Source organism: Rhinolophus hipposideros (assembly GCF_964194185.1).
Source record: "Rhinolophus hipposideros genome assembly, chromosome: 22".
Classification (NCBI taxonomy): Eukaryota; Metazoa; Chordata; class Mammalia; order Chiroptera; family Rhinolophidae; genus Rhinolophus; species Rhinolophus hipposideros.
In genome coordinates, this window is record NC_138068.1 from 22,065,318 (window position 1) to 22,084,718 (window position 19,401).

Sequence of the window (19,401 nt, forward strand, 5' to 3'; positions counted from 1 at the left end):
GTCTTCTGGGAGCCCATTCAGAAAGGCTGACACCTGTCTGGAAGCCCTTCCCCGGTGGGCCTCTAGCGGCTGAGAAACGCTGGCCGTGCGGAGGGTGTCACAGGCATGGCTCAGCCCCACAACAGCCGCCTCGTGTTGCAGACGAGGGACGAGGCTCAGGAAGGTTAGCAAATGGCCTGTGGAGTGGCAGAGCAGGCCTGCAGGCCAGGCTCGCCTGGTTCCAAAGCCAGCAGCCAAGCCCACAGAACTGCTTGGGAAAGGCGGGGGAGACAGGGCCTGGGGTGGTGAAGAAGATGTTAGTTAGGCTCCCCCTTACTGCCGCTGTCCAAGGGCAAAGGGGAGCTGATTTCTCAGGACGGTACCTGGGGCCTGTCCTCACCGTCCTGACCCACCTCGCACTCCTGTCCCAGCCACAGCTCCTGAGATAGGCTGAACATGTGCTGCGCTTCCGTGCCAGCCTGGCTGCTCTGGCCCCGCCTCTTTCCCACAGCCAAGCAGGGCGCTGGCCGGAAGCCCCTTCCCTGTCTGAGCACACACGTGGTGCAGTTCTTCTCCTGGTCTTCTGTGGCTCGCCTCTGGCCTCGGGGGACTCTGCACACTTGGCCCTCTCACGCATCAGGCCCCTGCCCATCACACCTGCACTCCCGCCAGACACACTGACAGCCTGTCTTCTCAATACCATCAGTCCCAAAGCTCTGCTCACCACGTCGGGGAGAGTCAGGGACATTCCTCCGCCACAAGGCTTTCTTACCTGGAGACCAGAGCCGGGCTGCGTGCCTGTTGGGGGAGTACCATCTCCCTGAGGGCCCTCAGAAAGCAGCAGAGATGTGGTTGGTGCCAGGGAGCTCTGTTCCCTGTGTGACACCAACACTCGCGCCCTGTCGCATGCCACCCTGCCCTGAATGCAGAGCCTCGTGCACACGTCCACTGTGTGATCTTGGGCAAACCTCACCCGCCAGGCCTCAGCTTCTTCCAGCTGTCACACAGTGACAACAGGTCGCAAGATCTTCCTTGCGGGATCTCCCTAAGGGTTCATGGAGAACCCCATGTCTCATCCACTGGTACCAGGCCCCATTCTAAGCACTAGGGGTCCAACCATCCAGGCAGACTGGCCTCATGCCCAAGTGCCTGACCCACAGCAGGCCCCCGGACGACGTAAAGGATGAGGGCACCTCCCAGGTGCCATGCGAGGTGTCCGCGCCCCCCTCACTCCCTCTCTCTCTGCAGGACCCACGGACCTCAGCATGAAAGGTGGGGCCTGCACCACCTCCACCACGCCCACGCCCACGCCCGCCAGCAACAGCACCAGCAGGGCCATGCCCGCCGCCCAGCTCAGCCCCACGGAGATCAGCGCTGTACGGCAGCTCATCGCCGGCTACCGAGAATCGGCCGCCTTCCTGCTGCGTTCAGCAGACGAACTGGAAAACCTCATTTTACAGCAGAACTGACCCCGCGGCACCTGGAGTGCACTACCCTAGGAAACGAGGCGGACACCGCCCTGGACCGGCTTCCTGCCTCACCAGTTGGTACATTTTGTTTTTTGAAAGAGGTGGGATCCAAAAAAGTTGTTTCTAGCCACACTCCAAGCACCTGAGACTTTGGGCACAAGGACACTTTTTTTTGGAATCTCACCACACGGGTGCTCTGAGCTGCTTGGAAGAGGCCAGTGGGCAGCTTTGGAAGGGCTGGGGATCCCGACACGGCGCTGGGGCCGCAGCCCTATTTAGAATCATCTTTGTGGACCCTGATGTTAGAATCCCACCCCCAGATAATTACCTTTCAAGTCTTAGGTGAGCAGAATTGCATATTTATTAAGAAAAACAAAGTGGACCCTTTTCTTCCTCTCCCCTTAGTAATTTATTTTTCTGAAAATGGATTCTTTTGTGTTTGTACAGATTGCCAGTCTGTGTCTGTCTGATCAGAAGGATGTCTCCCTGTGACCTAACATTCCATATCACTACACTGGCACGGGCGGGGGCTGTGGGGGGGCGGGCGCCAGGCTGGCGATCTCTGAGTGCCCAGCACCGCCAAGCAGGAGGACCTCACCCATACCATTGCAAAGCAAACACATCTGGTTCCCCCTATCTCCCACCCCCACATTCCACAGAAGCCCCAGCCACGGCCACCTGTATTCTACCTCACACTCCAGCGGGGGCTTTTTCCAGGATGTGCCCTGAACCTGTTCTGAATGGCTGTCTCCCAATTCCCCCCACACTGTGTCTGCCTGGGAGGTAAGTCCAGATGGGTGGCAGGAGCTAGAGCCCAGAGAGGGCCCTGGCCCCGGCCCTCCCAGCTGCTAGACAGGACTGAGCGCTGGGAGATGGCAGCCAGTCAGCTGGGCCGTCCCCCGGGAGCCAGGTTGAATGCTTCTCCACAGACCCCGGGGCCCTCAGATACCTACTGGGAAGGCGCCGTTTCTTCAGGGTGAGCCCTAGGCTGTCAGGCAGCCAGCCACCAAACGAGAAGCTCCTAGGCGGACTGCAGCTCCCATCCCCTGCTCCCATGGTGGAAATGGGACCATTAACAGAAGTGGAAAAGCCACTTGGGTTTTCCTAGGACCAGCCCTTCTTCTGGAGGAATCTGTCCTAGAAGAAACCCATAATCCCTGGAGTGTGAAAAAGGGCAGAAGAAATGGCTGGCCTGGTTTCCTTCCTCCCTATAGGCACTTCCTCTTGCTCAGTGCAATACCTACCAGTGCTGCTAAAACCAGGGATTCATCCAGACCTCAGAAGGCCCACGGGGCCTCCCCATGCAACACTCCGTAGCCATGACAGCAGCTCTCTGCTGCCCGCCCCTGCCCAGAGCTGGCAGAAGCCCTCTGTTGCCTTTCCTCCCCAAGCAAAGAGGCCCCAGGGGAGCCAGGGCCGAGTGGACCCTAGGACAGCCAGAGAACCACTTGACCCCAGAGCAGGCACCCCTTCCCAAACCAGCTTCTCTGCAGCCAACTGCCTCCTGGCACTGTGGCAAACCACCCTCAGGAGGGGCAGGGGTGGGGCTCCAGTGTGGGTGCCCCACCTGCCTCGGATCCCTAAACGCTGAAAGGTAGGCTGCCCCACCCCATGCTTACTTCCAGTCCCTAGAGGTTGGGGGTGGTCTTTTCTCAAGTGGCCTCCAACACTGCACCCCCCACCGCCTCTGCCTTCCATCGGACCCACCCCCAGGCCTCCGACGGTCAGGGCCAGGACACCCGAGACTCCCCTTAGCACAGCACAAATTCCAGTGCCCAAGGCCTCCCACACCCCAGCCATCCACATGGCTCGCACCCCCTGCTCAGTACACTCCCTGACGTTTGAATTTGTGTAAATATTTATTTTTGTGTGTGAACAATATTACAAAGTAATCAGTAGATCTTTTGCAAAATGTTACCCCAGGCAATTTGTGAAAATCTTAAATGTTAAAAACTGGCAGAGACAATCGCCGCCTTAGAATTCTTGATACCAATTGCTTAACATGTCATTTCTCCTCCCAGAGGCAGTACCCAAGCCAGGCACGAATGGTTTGCTCTTAGCAGAACGGAGTGAGAAAGACTGGGGAAGGGGCTCCCGCCACCACCACACAAGGGATTAGATCGAAAGATCAGTATAAGCTACAGTTTGAAGTCATGTTTCTCTGAGTTCAGGCTGCCCTGACCAACTTCAGCCGACCTAGTGCTGCGGTAAGAGCAGAGTTTCAATGTGTTTTAAAGAGAAAGGAAAGGAATGCCACTGGTACTAGTCCACTGGGGCTTCCAGCAGCCCCCCAGGACGGGACTGTCGTGTCGACCCGACCCCACCTTTCGGGTGGGCTCCTTCCCAGAGAAGCTTCACATGAAGTCCTGGACATGGCAGAATCAGGAGCAAGTTACTGTGTGGAAACAGGATTCCATTAGCTAGCTCAGTCAGGGAACTTGTTCTGTTTTGCTTTTCTTTTAAAAGATGCAGCTTCACCCCAGTCCCTCTCCTCCTGACGTGGGGAGCATCGGTGAGCTGGTTCCGCTGAACCCCGCCCCAGCCCTCCCACCCTCACCCCAGGGACTGCCTTCTCCCAAAGCCCTGCCCCACAGCCATTTAAAATTCTTATGGAGGGAGGGCCTCAGGGCACAAATCAGTCACTTGGGACCCAGAGTTGAAAAGGTAATGGGAGAGGAGAACACACGATTCCAGAGTCTTCGCAGGGGGCTAATCCCGAGAGAAGGGTGCAATCAGGAGAATGGGGGTTGGTCTTCGTTGGCAGGTCACCTAGAGCAGAAATAGTGTAACGCATCTGGAATGCATTTACCCTCACCACTCGTACAAGCGGACAGTGTACACCCAAGGACAGCATGGGGGGGTGGGCAGGGGCGAGGACCGTTTTAGAGGATTTCAAACAGGTGGACCCCCACCATCCCTATTCCCAAGGGCCACTTAGGACTCCAGGGGTGGTTATAGGATTAACTACCAGTTCATTTTCAAAATGCTGCTTTGAACTCAGAGGGTTGATACTTTTAATTTGTAATTTTTGTAAAACTTTTTACAAGATAGTAAAGTATTTCACCAGAATACCAGTTTCAATCCGTCCATGGTCTGATTTTTATATAATTTAGTGGTGCTTTAGAAACTTTGTTTTTGTTGTTTCTGAGCTAAACAGCTCAATCCTTTTTCGCCTGTATCTACCTAAGACCAATGTGAACCTTTGTATTTTTGCTCCTAATTTTGGACTCAGTGAAAGTGTACTGTTTACATGTACAGATGCCCCCGTCCCTGTGTGTTCTGCAAGACTCGACCCTGAGGAGGAAGGGGCACCTCACTACGCCCATCTGCTTAGCAAAGCCACAAAACAAAAACCTCTCACTTTTTACCTACGTTTCCACCTAAAAACAAAAACAGAAAACCTATACCACACAGAACTCAGATTTGCTGAAAAACACTTTTCTAAGCTCAGAAAAATCTCCGCATGGCAGAGGGCCCGTATGCGTCTATCACGTGGGCCGCTGAGAAGCAGGGGTCAGAACAGACTTGCTGTGGCCGCTGGTGGGTGATGTGCTGCGGACAGATGGACAGGGAAAGGACGACTTGGCTGCAGAGTGGGGGATGGGCATGTTCTCCTGGCAGCCTGAGAATAGGAAGGTCACGGCGACTCATGTGACCTTCAGGGTCAAGCCACTCAGGATTTCAGGACAACTCCAGGGGTCCTCAGTCCTAATTCAGACACGTTTTGGAAGAGCGCATGCTCCGCATCTGAGACGAGATGGTAAGGCTCCAGTGCAGATGGCACAAGCATTTCTGCAGGTTCCCCCCTGGAGGCAACCTGTGCACGAGGCATCACCTCTGGAGATGGGCAGGGGGGCTGCAGATGATAAGCATATGGCACTTGAGGCAAAGAGTGGATGGCACCAACTTTTAAAGGTGACTCTTTATTAATCAATGGCTTCACCTCTAAATTATATTTTTACAGATATGCACCTATGCAACTTAACGTGGCTCTTCTAAGCAGGTGGGGACTTCCTCCTCAATGCTCTATAAAAATTCTTTGTGTTCTATATAGTGAGTTTTTCCAGTAAATGTGGCTTAATATTTTAATTCTTAGACTGTGTCTTCTCTATGTGATGCAACTAAATTCTGTTTTGTTTGTGGAATGACTAGCACAGGCCAACTCCCTCTCCCCTCACTTAACAAAAGACCAATGAGCTGTTAATCGAGCTGTTATCTCCATGGTATTACTTGCTAAATGCACTGATTTCATAAGTATGTGGAATCCTTTTTCTTTTGAATCTGTATATCATATATAAGACTGAATCTACTTAATAAACACTGAATAACAAATCGAATGCTTCATTTCCACTGTGTCCTCTCTGCAGCAGCACGACCAGCCAGACTTCTTGCTTCTAAATCCAGTTTGGCACCGACACCCCTTTCTACTACTAGAATCTACCTTTTCCTAGCTAAAAAGCTAGCACACGGAAGGTCCTCCATCAATTTTCTGGAACAGATGAACTTGTCCTTTCCTTTAGCACCTAGCCCATTAGAAAGGGAAAGAAACGAGCCTTCACTGGTGCTCACCAGGTGCCAAACACAGGCGGGCCCCATGTGAAAATCTCATGGTCACCTTCCCAGGGAGGCGCCCTTGCCCCACTTATGGATGAGTTAGCAGGAGCGTAATGGGGGCACGCCTCGCCTAAATTCAGCCAGTGACCAAGCAGGTCTCAAATGCAGCCGTCTGCCTGCACACGCGCCCTTCCCACTCCCCTCACCCCAGGGCTCAGCTCTTCACTGACTGAAACCAAACTCCTTTAACAACCCCTGAGCGAGCGAGCCAGCGCTGGCTTGGAAAACTGACGTGACACCATTCTTGAACCTTCACTACCTGACGTTCCACTCGACCCAAAACCCCAGATCCCACCTTGAAGGAAACAAAAGGACCGCTTTTTCCAAAGATGTTTACTTGTGCACAGACTTTCTCATCCTGCATGTATCATTTAGGTTAAACTTTATAAGAAAACTTGCAGAAATATCGGTAGGGACAAACCTCATTGTCATGACTTTAAAACCAATTCTGACCACGTGCCACGTGACTTAAAAGCACAAACGTACGTTTTACTGTTAAAAATTGTGTATCTTGTGTGTACAGATACACACACTATGGCAGCTGTTTCCAAAACACTGATTTTTTTGTAAAGGCCAAAGAATCTTAAAAATAGCAATTCTGTGCAGCTGCCGAGTATATAAAATGGATAAAAGGAGAAGCCAACCGTTTGAGGCCGCTGTACCTGGGGAGTAGACTCGGGGGGCTGTGATTCATAAAGACAGTAGCAAGTACAGTCAAAGCAGACAGCACCTCAGCACCCCATCTTTTCACATGCACGTGGGGGCCACGGGCAGCAAATTCTCAGAAATACCATGAACACACCTGTCCTATCGAAACTACCGCTGCTGAGAATCACTGAGGAACCATAAATCCCCACGACCTGGAACAACATATCCAGAACCCAGACAGCACATGCAGACCACGCGGGCCGACCAGGGAAGCACTTACCTGTGGTTGAAGCATGGCAGCTCTGCGGGAGCACTGAGATGGGGGAGAAATTGCTGCAGGACAGAGAGGCGCTGCTGATCCCGTCTGGCTTCTGTCAATGGCGCTCCCAACCACTGCTCACAGTGTACAGGACGTCAAATGGGAACGCTCCGTTAGAACAGGGAACCCAGATTTACTCAGTGACCACACCGGTGACCCTCTCTTCACTCGATGAGACACAGAGAACCTGAACAGCAATTGCATTTTTAAAGTAATTTAAAATGTACTCCAGATGCTTAGTAATTACAGGAAACCTCAGAATCCTTTGCAGTCATCTCTCCTCTCCTTGGTCTTGGGTATAAAACCAGATTTCGTTAGGTTTGTTATCAATCAGGGGCCCTTATATAAGGGACCCCAGCTGCCTAAGGAGCTTGTGTGCCCTCGGGAATAGTATCCACAACTGCATTCCTGAGGGGACAGGCTCCAGACCTGCCATCGGGCTCTCAGAGGAGCCCGTGTTTTCAGAAAGGCTGAACCACTGCCCCGACAGCTGTCGTTTCGTTCCTTCCTTTCCACACGGAGCTTCTGTCTCCATCTTTTGGTGGAGATGTTCACTCCAGGCTTTCAAACCGATGCAGACACGAGAGGAAGCAGGGCACTGATGTCTGGTTTCAACCATTCATCTCCAGGTCACAACCCCCCCTTGTCACTTTAAATGACACCCAACACAGCCTGTGACACCCCCATCTCAAGGAGGGCCTGACTTCCTCAAGTGTAGGTTGGACATAAAACAAGTGAATACCTCACCAGGCCAATAAGACATTCTTGCACATTCTGAAACCTTAGGTTTCATCATCCTTTGGACCTTGAGTGAAATGTCTCCCCTACCAGACAGTCTCTGAACTCAGGACTGTGTGTTCAACAAGAGGATGAGGCCACACCACCCCTCAGCACAGCATACCAGGCCGCCCTCTCCTCAGCTCCCCCCTGGGGTGAGGGGCAGCAAGTGGCAGACGCCGTACAGATTTCTCCTCTAAGTTCATGTAGCCACTGTCTGGCCTGGTACAAACTAACGGTCCGGGGTACCAACAACTTGACGAAGTGGGAACTACTATCCCCATTCAGAGATGGCAAAGCTGGCAGAGGCTAACTGCTCCAAGCACAGCGCTGGTCGGTAGCAGGGCCCGTACTCTAACCCACCGCCACACCATGCCACCTCCCTGAGGAGATGCAACTCAGAATCCTAATGCAACCTAAGCTCCCGCAGACTTAAGTGGACAGAGATTCCGTGCCACGAAGGCACAAGTACACATTCTCACCACCAGGTGGCTGCCTAGACACCACAGAGTCCCTTAAGCATTAAGTTCTCCAACGGCACCTGTATCAAACAGCAACACCACACAAGTGCAGCGTGGACGGCCCCAAAAGCTGTTCCACCACACATTAAGTCTATTTTCTCCACGTCACGGGACACAAATTAATGGATACATATTTTAGTTCACTTTCACATTCTATTTTTTCACTTTTTGCGTATTTATATACTAAGCTAGTTTCTGACAAGCACAAAAGCGTACCCCAGGTACGTCTGAGGGCTTTAATTAACTCAACCCCTGTAGGCTGTCATCCACCATGTCGATCAACTAGCATCAGACCCCACCTTGTGCCAACATGTCCCTCACTGCTGCCTGCCGCTGAGCGGAGGCGCTCAGCTGTTTATGGCTTTTCAAGGTTGGGAACTGCTGACCCTCCCCACAGATCAGCCATTGGGAAGCTCTTGGGCAACAGCCTCCATCTCAGTGAGGCACTTGGGATGAGCACCCTGACCACTTTCATTAGATTTCTGCTTTCCGGTGCACGTGGTGGGAAAGTATGTCACGTCACGCAGTCCGCAGACCTGTGAAACTGACAAGCCGTGCCTTTCGGACGCACCTCACAAGAGCTCCTCACACAACAGAAGCTCCAGAGGCAGCTCCAGAGCCGGCGCTTGCTCCTTACTGCAGCTTCTGCACTTCAGCCTGGCCTTCCCACCCAGCAGGGCAGCCACAGAAGATGACTGAGACCACAGTGCAGGTTGTACAGGTTTATTTTTCCAATACCACGAGACATACAAGAGCAGTGCTTTCCCTGGGCAGCCCCACGGACCAGATCAGTTTCACTGTACCCTAGAGTGGCCCCAAGGTCACAGCAGAAGGAAGAGGAGGGTCAAGCAGGCTTGGGCCTCTGCTCCCTATCTTTGGTAAACAGACTCTTGAAGTTGACAACTTGGACTTGGCCAATATGGCACTGAAACCACCCCATCAGTGCCAACTTCTCACTCATGCTTCAGAGGACAAAAATGCCACATTGGATGAAATGGGGGGGTTGGGGGGGAAGAGGGGGAGGACCTTTCAGATGAAATGAGACCTGCTTAAGTCGTACTGATTTTATACTTCACACAGAAGCACTCGCACAGGGAGACTGAAGTTAAACAGGACTCTCAACTATGCAACACGTCGAGGAACGAGAAATAAGGCAGGAAGCAGGGTGAGGGAACACAACTATGGAGACATCTATTTGTTAGAAACGTGTAGGAAGAGGCAGGCAGCAGGCCTGGCTGTTTCTTCCCCAACCTGTTGTCAAAAGTATGCCGCACTCAGCCCTGTGGCCCCTGGAGAGCACGGTCCCAGGTATTGCTGACAGGTGGGCTGGCCCTGGAGCCAGGTCTGCAAGCTCCACCTGGGGGCTGCCCAGGGCACTCACCCTTGAATCCAGAAGCACTTAACACGGGAGCTGTGGTTTGTCACTGGCAGCAAGCAGCCAGTGAAGGTTGGAGAAGAGATGTGAGGAGCGAGCGAGCAGGCAGGCTGCAGCAGAGCCCTGTCACAGGTCACCGGGCCAACCTAGCAGGTGACAGGTCACTCCCTCTACCCTCAGGTCAGGCAGCACAGCATGCAGTGGCTCCGACACAGGTGGAGAGAAGTCAATTACACCACTTTAATGCAATGACGCCCAAGACGTAAAGTAAGGGAGAGACGATCATGTTCTCTGTACAATACATCCATTTACAGAATCGGCCAGTACTGTGTACAACATATAAATACATGATAAAACATCAGAGGTGCATAGAGCATACTTACAGAAGCCAAAAAATTCACTTTATACATCCAAGGGTAAAGAGTTAAAAATATAAAAATAAGAAACACACACTGCTTTGAAATGTAAAATGACTTTCACATACACAGGTGTGTGGAGATGCCCGCTCCCACAGAGTCCAATGTGACAGGGAGGGTGTCAGGCAGACGCATCCACCTGCCAAACAGCTGGATATCTGACTGACAAGGTCTACAGATGGCATTTTAAGAAGACAACCCTCTGCCCGACCCCACTGTCCAAGCAGGTCTATTCAAGGTTCCAAAAGCTCCTGTGGCCAGTGGCTTGTACCGAGACAGCAAAGTCCCAACTCTGCTTCAGCAACAAAACCAAAGGTCAAACTGGCTCCACCAACTGGCTGTGCCCCTGAGGTCAGCAGGTGCTCGAGCCCCCTGGTGGGCACTGCTGGGAGTTACTTAACCCTGTGCTGGTTCTTCCCCAGTCAGCTCCCCAGTAGAAGGAAAGACGGCAGGGAGGGGGCAGTGGAAGACTGACATTTCTACTCAGTTCGGGTAGGTTAGTTCCCTTAGTGGAGAACACAACCTTCTTTCTTCAAGTCCCTCTGGGTGTCAAACAGGCTCCCCACACCACATACCAGGCTCTGTCTGCGGGTGAGCTGGGGTGGCAGCCCAATGAGTCGCCCTTCGAGAAACCCTCCAGCAAGACCAGAAGGTTGGTAAGTGAGAGAGCCTTCTAGCACTATCAATTTCAGGGCGAGGCAGCAATGCTCCTGCCTAGAGACAGAGTCTATTATATCAATGATATTCTGTATGCAGACTTAAGCTCATTATCAAAATGCACACTAAATATACACCTTTCCCATGGCCATAATTTATTATCTCACCACAAGGCACAATACACAGAGCTTGGAGGGCCCAATACAGTCATCGTGGCAGAACGCGCCGCAGCCCTGGCACATGATCATGGCTTTCAGGCTGCACGCACACTGGAGCGAGATGCTCTCCACCGTGCTGCTGTCGGTGAACATCTGCAAGGAGAGCGACGCGCTGTGGCTCGCACCGAAGTTTGCTTTGTGGCTCAGCTGCACCACGCTCCCAGCAAGGCCTTTGGGAAAGGCAGGGGCGCTGGAGGAGTAATTAAAGCTGGTGGAACTTAGCTGGAGTCTGGCAAGCTTCCCATAAAATGCCTGTTTGATGTTGAGTTGGGAGGGGATAGAAGGCTCCAGAGGCTGACTGAGCCCTTTCCCAGGCTCTCGGGGCAATTTCCAGAAGGGCAAGTCAAGGACAAAGGGCATCGCTTGCAAGTGATCCACCAGCTCCCGAGGACCAGGTCCAGCTGTGTTTCTGTTCTCTGCATTCACCTTGAGAGGCCCCCCCACAAAAGTCTTCTCACTCTTGGTGCTGCCAACAGAGGCAGGTGGTGGCTTTGGAGCCCTGTCTTCCCACGCAGTCTGTACCCCACCAGACACAGAGTTTTTACCCAACTTTCTACTGGGAAAAGCAGGAGGGGCGTCCGCAGGTACTGGCACTGGCTCCACAGGCCTGGGGTACTGAAGGGCTGCAGGCGCATTCATAGAGCCAAAGAGCTTCTTCCCTTGGCCCCCAGCACTGTTCTGATCACCCAGGGCCTGACCTGTCTGATTGGGACCCAGAGAGATCACATTGGGAGATGAGAAACAAGGGACTCGCGAGGTAGTGAGATTTTCTGGACTTCTGCCTGGGGCAGCATTTGAATTACTGCACTGGGACAAGTCGCGGGCTTCCTTCTGTTCTTCAAAACTAAAGGGAGAGAACTGCTCTTTGGAATCCACTTCTACTTTCCCAGAGGCAGCTGTTGGATTTGTCACTGGGTATAGGGAATCTAAACTTGGGACTGTCTTGGAAATCTTTTGGGGCGCGCCAGGAGCCTGCGTGGCCTCCAGCCTCACAAGACCAGTACTTGCTTCAAGACTGTCGGGTAGAGGAGGTTCCTTCAAAGCTCTTAAAGAACTGGGGCTGCTCCTGCCAACCATGCAACTGTTTTCCCCAGGATCTTGCAAAGATCCCACCCCCTGCTCTTTCGTAAGTGGGAATCGTGGGGGTTCGGGTTTGCTGCCACTGAGGGCTGGAGGAAGAACCTTCTCGAGGGGCAAGTTGCCCTGCAGCAACTGCATCACAAGTGGGTTAGTGGCCTCCACTGAGGACCCAGGCCTGCCCAGGGACATGGGCTTTGGCTGGTACTCAGTACTGGCCAGCAGCAGGGAGTCTGGTATCTTTTGGGGTACCGCACATACGCGAGACACCCAGCTCTGAGGAGCCAGCATCCTGTCCGTCCTTGTAACCAGACTCGGGTCACCATTCGCCTTGGAGAGCGAGGCCGAGTCCTTTCTGTCAAGTTTCTCCTCCTTGTCCACGGCCAAGGCTCTCTTCATCCCTGTGGCTTCCCTGGGGTCAGCCTCACTGCTGTCCTCGGAGAGGTGGCCTTCAAAGTCAGAGGCTGTGTCTGTGGACTCGCTGTGAGGACTCAGTGCTTCAGAGTCGCCATTGATTTTCAGCTTTTCAACATCTACCTGTTTGCAGTCGCAGCCAGCACTGTCGATGCACCCCCGAGATGGCACTGTCCAGAGTGAGGAACAATTGTCGGGGAGCTCTAGACCCTCTTCAGCTGTCAAACCCTCCGGCAATGCGGGAATGAGAGGAGCAGCCTTCTCCCACTCTCCTCCGACCTGGGCCTCAACAGATGGGACACTGTCCGAGTCTGATTCGGGCTGTCCCACTGCCTTGTCATTTGACAGGCCAGGCATCCAAGGGACAGCACCATCCGAGATGAGAGCCTTGGTTTTCAAGTCTTCTTGGCTAGAAGCACTTTCCCTCATGGGTGGGCACAAGTCACCAAGTCCTAATTTGTCATCAAATTGACTGTCCTGTAGGCAACCAACCGATGACAATTCGGGGGCAGAAGTGAGGGTCACGTTCACAGGATCCTTCATGGCTGGATTACTGTCACTGTCCAGAGCCTGGCCAGTTTCTGCTCCTACTACAACACCACCCACCAGAGACTGAACAGGACCATTCTCTGGGGGACGAGTCGGTCCTTGCTCCTCACTGGCCTTTTCCCAAGAAGTGGCACAAGACTCACCCTCAGTTCTAATATCCAGCTGCAATACAGGCTGCTCGACTAATCTCTCAGGGGCTGGGGTTTTGGAGGACAGTGGGGGCAAAGCCTGGCACGGCTGGTCCCCAGTGGGAGCAATGGGGAGTTGGGAGACATCTTCCAGGCCGCTTGTGAGGATGGGCAGCCCTTGTAGCGGGCAGCTCTCCTCCTCTCTGAGAGCAGTGAGGTCCTCTCTCGTGGCTCTGGGTGTGGCAGTTCCAGCCTGGGTGTGCTCCCCGTTCAGAGGATGAAGCGGCAGTAGTTGTGTTCGCTGTAGATCTGACGCACACTCTCGAGGGGTGCTTGGGGCTCCCCTGGGCTCAGGGTGGCCACAGGCCTCACCACCATCACCACTGCTGCGGCCTCCGCCACCTCCCTCATCGGTGGCCCTGCTGCAACCTCCACCCGGGCCACCCCCCCCTCCGATGGCAGTGGTGGCCGCCTCTCGATGGCAGTGGTGGCCTCTCGCCCCTCGGACCTGCAGAGCACGGGCTTTAATGTCTGCAAGGGTCCTGGCGCTAGTCCAGCCGCGGCAGGAGGACTCTGTGATGGGGACGATGCGGGGACATATCTGGTAAGTGGGCTGACCTTTAACCACCCAGGGTGGTTTGATACGTGAAAGTTGAATCTGCAAGAGAAGAATGAGAGAACAGTTTTCAGTGACTGGGTGTTTGGACCTAAGCACTGTAAAGCTAAACTGAAATTCTAGTAGCTTACGGGTCACGGACTAGAGAATCATTATGACTTTCCTTCAAAATGAAACAGTCATAGTAAAATGGCTGCCCACAATACCACACCAATCTGAGAAGGCTCTGCTCAAGGGCCTTCTCATGTCTACACTGAATTTCTGGTGGGACTGTGCAAATCACTACACAAAGAATCTAACGCCACCTAATGAAAGATTAAAAAAAAAAAACCCACAGGATTCTGATCTCTAGACATAACTTCAACAGAGTGAACAAACAAGTGAGGCAGTAAAGACCCTCATTCCCTTAATCATCAAGTTGGTCTCAGGAATGGCTCTCTTGTAGAGGGCTCTACACGCCCACAAAATCAACACAAGGGCGCCACAAAGGGGCTCCACAAATCTGGCCCTCAAGGGGAACATGGCCCCAGGGCAGCCAAGAATCAAACAGCTTCCTACCCGGATGGGCGGGACTTTGGGCTCCTCTTTGGTGGGCTGTGGCTTTTCGGTGTGAACACTTTCAATTGTGTTACGAAAGGACTGACGATCTTCAAGCCGGGGCTTCTTTTCGGGAAAGGATGCAGAGGCCGCCTGCTCAAAGGATTTCCTCTTCTGATCCTTGGGGTCCTGATCCACAGTCTCCTGAGGCAAGCTGGGAATTCTGTCTGGAGACGCAGAGGCCCGAGCCAGGTCATCCAGATTGGTCTGGATCCGAGAAGCCCCAGTTTCTGCTGTGAATTCAGGACCCTCAGGGTCAGGCACTGCAGAGGACGTGCTGGGCAGGTGGGGGCTGCCCACTCCAGCTGAGTCAACCTTAGCCTCTCCATCCTTGTAGAGGGGGATGTCTGGTGCCACCGACTGTGTGTCTTTAGCAAGCCCTCCTTGTTCTGGCTCCTGTTTTTTGTACAGATTCCTTCTGGCTCTGGTTCGGAGATCTGGCCGAGAGCGTTTCTTGAAATGCCCATCTCGCTGCCGAGTGGCTGGACCACGTTGTGGCCGTGCTGATTCTCCTGGGACACGCAAGTCACTCTTGATTTCAGCCTCCTCCTTGCCCACGTTCTGCTGCAACAACTCTTCTCTGGTCAAACCCAATCTGCAAACCAAACTCACACCATCAGTTACAGGGCAGAGAGGACATGTTTACTTTATTTCTATGAATAACGCACACCCAGATGTCAGATATCTCAGAACCAAAAAAATCTGCATGGTGTATAACACTAATTAGAGGAAAACCTCTGGGAGTTTCCGTATGATTGGCATTAAGCTAAATGAGCAGAGTTACTGCGATCTCTACATTCTCGTCCAAATAGAAACATGCATGGCTGTGAGAACATCTGCCTCTATTCCCCCAAAAGCCCAGACCAGCATTCACAGCAACCAAGTGCCTTACTTCTGTCCATAGTAGTCTTCAAAGAACTTTTCTTTCCACTGTTCTACCTTCTTTTCCTTCTCCATTTCCTGTCGTATCCTGACTTGCATCTCATGAGTGAATTCGCCTAGAGAGAAACAAATTTTTTTGAGTGCATGCAATCAGGATAGTCATGTCTGTCTTATGGAAAGCCAAATCTTGCAATTCTACCTCATCAGTTTTCAAAATACATGTGACTTTGGTGAATTTAGAGATCTTTTTTTAACCTCTATGTCCTTGAGAGGATTTCTCACATCATGCTTCCGCAGGATACAACTAACATGTCTATTATAAGGAAAATTTATTCTTCCCTAGGGTGATTAGTCATTCAACAGCAAGCAACAAATTGTTTAGAAAAGCAAAATAAACAAACAAAAAAACCCACTCTTGCTGTGCAGAAAAAAGTTAACCTAGCAGGCCTGATTGCTTATCCTTAGAAAGGCCTGCTTACAAGGTTGGCCCTTGGCTGACACCTGGGAACCTGTATTTCGGGAGGGTTCCCACTCCCCTAATATGAATGGCTCACTGTGCCTAAACTGTTGCTGCGAACAAGACGGCTTATGGGAAGCACCTGCTCTCCTTTGGGGAATCTGGAGTTTGGGTACGTACCAGGCACATGCATGCTACATGATCAGCTCCCAGTAAAAACCCTGGGCACCAAGTCTTTAGCAAACTTCCCTGGCAGACCACACACGTGTGTTGTCACAAGTCGTTGCTGGGGGAATGGAGCACACCCTGTGTGTGACTCCACTGGGAAAGGACCTTGGAAGCCTCCACCTGCTTCCCCTGCACTTCCGCCCAGGCCTCTTTTCCCTTCGCCGATTTTGCTCTGTATTTTTCCACTGTAATACATTACAGCCATGAAGACCACTCTACGCTAAGTCCTCCTAGTGAATCATCAAACCTGGAGGGGGACTCGGGCACCTCCCAACACATTCCCATTGTAGCTTCGCACAGAATTAAATTAGGAGAAGCTAACAATCCTCCAAGCGGCAATGTCTAAAAGCAGAGTACCTGCTCAATGCCACGGTGCTCTTCCCTCCACCCACCCAGACACCACCACGCTTCCTGCCCGTTTTCGTGATGAAGAGGTGATGCAGATGGGTACACACACAACGTAGCGAAAGCCCCAGTAGCTGTCGTTTCTGTGGCGCTCTGGAGCACATTAACACCTGCCAGATCGAGTAGTAATGTAAGGAGAGCCTGCCTTATACTAAAAATCCCTTGGAAAGAAAAGAGGGGTGAAAATGAGTGTTTGGGTTTAAGTACCAAGAGACAAGTGACACCACCTACGGCACGTACCTTTTAAGCCATCTGAGATGAGAATTTCTACTCACCATCAGCCAGGCGTTCCCGCCAGCTCTGAGCCGCATGAGTGAAAAACTCATTATTCAGTGCACTGCTGCTGAGACGCAACAGGCCATCGGTCCCCACCTAGAAGGATCAGCAAATAACCCAATAAATTAAAACCTCAGAAAGACAACAGAAGCTCCCCCAGAGAGAAGCAAAGAGAAGGCTACCCATCTGTACCTGTCTGTCCACTTCAGGCAGCAGGAAGAGGAGCTGCTGCTGGAAGTGGGATGGCAGGGCGTGGAAGGTCCGAGAGTTTATCAGGGCCCGGAGGTTGGTATTAACAAGAATGGACCCAGGTGTTTCAAAATCTATCTCTTCCCCTCTGTTGCGCTTCATTTGACCTGTGATGTTTGAAGCAGTAAAACACAAGGTATAGATTTTCAGCTTAAGAAAAAAGCAAATGTTAACTAAGGGGAAAAACTTGGTTGGCAGCACCCAAGCGACCCAGAACTTATCTGCACACAATCTGCTTCATTGCCCAGCCCACCCTAACCTGTATTCCTTCCAGGTTACTGTCACTGCCATCAAACCTAAGCAAACATTTGGGCCGGCATCCTCTCAGACAACTCTGCACCAAGCTGTGTCATAGCTTGACGAGGACACTCTTTTCACAGAAAACCAGGCAGGGGTCAGGCTCTGACCTTCCCTCCAAAGCTGGAGAACAAGTTCCACAAAGCCAAATGGAGAAATGATGGCAGCTATCTAAAAGCAAATCTAGTTAGTGTTCTACAGGAAAACCTGCAGAAAGCCTTCGTGAATGAGCTAGACAGGTATGATCTCCACGCAGGAAGGTACTAAGGGTTGTTTAAAGCCTAATGAAATGTCAATACCTTTCACAGAAGCCTCAGCAAATGTTACTTTTATTTATTTTTTTAAAAGTCACTAAGAATAGAGACCCATGAGACCTTAGATTAAGCACCGCAGATAAGCTGGAAAAACAGCAAGGGAGACAACCTAGTTCACATCTGGGCAATGGTTTATTCTAATTTTCAGGAACCAAGGCTAGTCCTCTTAATGGTTTCCTGTGGCTGATCTACAAACAACCAGCATGTGGGCTCTGAGAAATAAATCCAGAAATAGCAAACTGGCCTTGCAAGCAGCTCCACTGGGGGCGGGAGGTGCACACTACTGAATTTGTTTGCATCCCCCCAATTCAACTTAGGCTTCCATTTAACATACTAACTAGGTTATAAAAAAGGGGGGGAGGGGACATCTGACAGTGACTACAGATGTTCAGAACAAACGTGGCAGGATGCTACCAAAGAAAGAAAACGGACGTTGGAATTCTTCAGTGAGAAGCCCAGAAGCAATTTTCACTCACTTGCACACTAAGCAGTATCAAGGCAGGCACAGGCTGGGCCCTTAGGGACATACAAGGGGTAATGCGGTGCCATCTCTGCCCATAAGGAGCTCTCTCAGTCTAGCAGACAAGAGCTATACATGGAATAACCAAAATGTGAGGTAAAAACCAACAAGGGCCAACCAAGAAGTAAAAACAAACTGGTAAAAGGAGTAGAGCAGACTTCATCTTCTCACTAGGCCTGCAGGGGCCCCCTTTCCAGGCAGAGAAATGAGTGCCATGCCACTCACCTGTGGCCGGCTTCCGGAAGCCTCTCAGGAGCGGGGCAGGGTCCCGGGCGACCTCGGCCTGGCCACGAAGAGCAGCGCTGCCCAGGGCCAGAGAGCCGCTGCTGCTGCTGGATGGGCTGCCACTCTCGCCATCGGCGTGGCGGCCTGAGAACCCTGAAGGCATAGCATTTCACTGGTCAGAAGTACCACCCGCCGCACCCATGGCTCTGACAAGCTTCCTTCTCCCAGCTCTCCCTGAGATGCTGCCGGCAATCCTGGGTGCTTCTGTGGCCCAGCCGTGGGCTGGCAGAGCTTACCACCTCATGGGCTGGCTTGCAAATATCAGGTAAGAATGCCAACCCACCGCCTTGGTTTGCAGAGCACTACAGCTTTTACAAAGCACCTGAACACTCTTTCACTGGGCCCTTAGGACTGCCCTGAGGCAAAAGGGAGGGCCCAGCAGAGCCCAGCACCAGGACCTGCCGCCAGGAGAGGGTCTCCAGGCTCCTCTGGCTTCACACTACCACGGCAGAAACTGCTGCTAGAGTGGGGCAGGTCCCCAGGACCTGAGGAAGGAGCATCGCAATCACGAGCTTACACACACATACCTGATGCAGATTCCACGTGGGCCCCGTTTACCTTCAGAGGAGTCAGCACAACTCGAGGCAGCATGACCCCGGTCTTTTTCTTTGGCTTGTTTGCCTATATTCCCAGAGGGGACACAGAAAGAGCCTGAGTCACCTGCAGGGCCGCAGCAGCACTCCCTCTGGCCGCGTCTCCACTCACTATCTTATAAAAACAAGAGTTTGTGTCCAACTGGCTCAGGCAGGTAATGCCGAGGCAGCACCGACTCATGTCAGACATCACCCGGAGCCATGGATGCATGGACCAGATGCCAAGGACCGACCGAGCTGAGAGAAGCTGTCATCATCCCCCAGGTCCCAAAGCGAGCGAGGGGAAGGGCCATGACTCAAACCACTGACTCTCAGGCTCGAGTTCTCCCCACTCTACACCATGCTTTACTTTCCCCTGGATGTTTCCATGTTTGTCATAAAAACAAACAAGATTATCCAGCCATGCTGAAGAGAAAAAACAAATTACTCTGCTCTCAGATCTCGGACCCACTGTTCCTACTGCCCCCTCTAAGTGGTACTACCGGGTGGAGGCCAAACTGATTTTCTCCACTCTTCAAACA

The 19,401-nt window shown here is 52.2% G+C and overlaps 2 protein-coding genes across 4 annotated transcripts in view; one reads left to right on the plus strand and one right to left on the minus strand.

The window, feature by feature from the left end:
- The window catches only part of NOL4L (nucleolar protein 4 like), a 125,550-nt gene extending 121,021 nt beyond the window's left edge, over window positions 1–4,529 (plus strand). For all 3 annotated transcript variants that reach the window (XM_081034179.1, XM_081034178.1, XM_081034180.1), the window contains one exon: window positions 1,228–4,529. In XM_081034179.1, the coding sequence (XP_080890305.1) occupies window positions 1,228–1,448 (221 nt within the window). In that variant the 3' untranslated portion in view covers window positions 1,449–4,529. The remainder of the gene's footprint in view (window positions 1–1,227) is intronic.
- Window positions 4,530–9,034: 4,505 nt separating this feature from the next.
- ASXL1 (ASXL transcriptional regulator 1) overlaps window positions 9,035–19,401 on the minus strand; it is a 64,511-nt gene continuing 54,144 nt past the window's right edge. Inside the window, exons 6-12 of the mRNA XM_081033685.1 lie at window positions 18,815–18,908; window positions 18,228–18,380; window positions 16,815–16,978; window positions 16,622–16,718; window positions 15,267–15,372; window positions 14,336–14,969; window positions 9,035–13,819 (exon numbers count right to left, since the gene is read on the minus strand). Of these exons, the coding sequence (XP_080889811.1) occupies window positions 10,934–13,819; window positions 14,336–14,969; window positions 15,267–15,372; window positions 16,622–16,718; window positions 16,815–16,978; window positions 18,228–18,380; window positions 18,815–18,908 (4,134 nt within the window). The 3' untranslated portion in view covers window positions 9,035–10,933. The remainder of the gene's footprint in view (window positions 13,820–14,335; window positions 14,970–15,266; window positions 15,373–16,621; window positions 16,719–16,814; window positions 16,979–18,227; window positions 18,381–18,814; window positions 18,909–19,401) is intronic.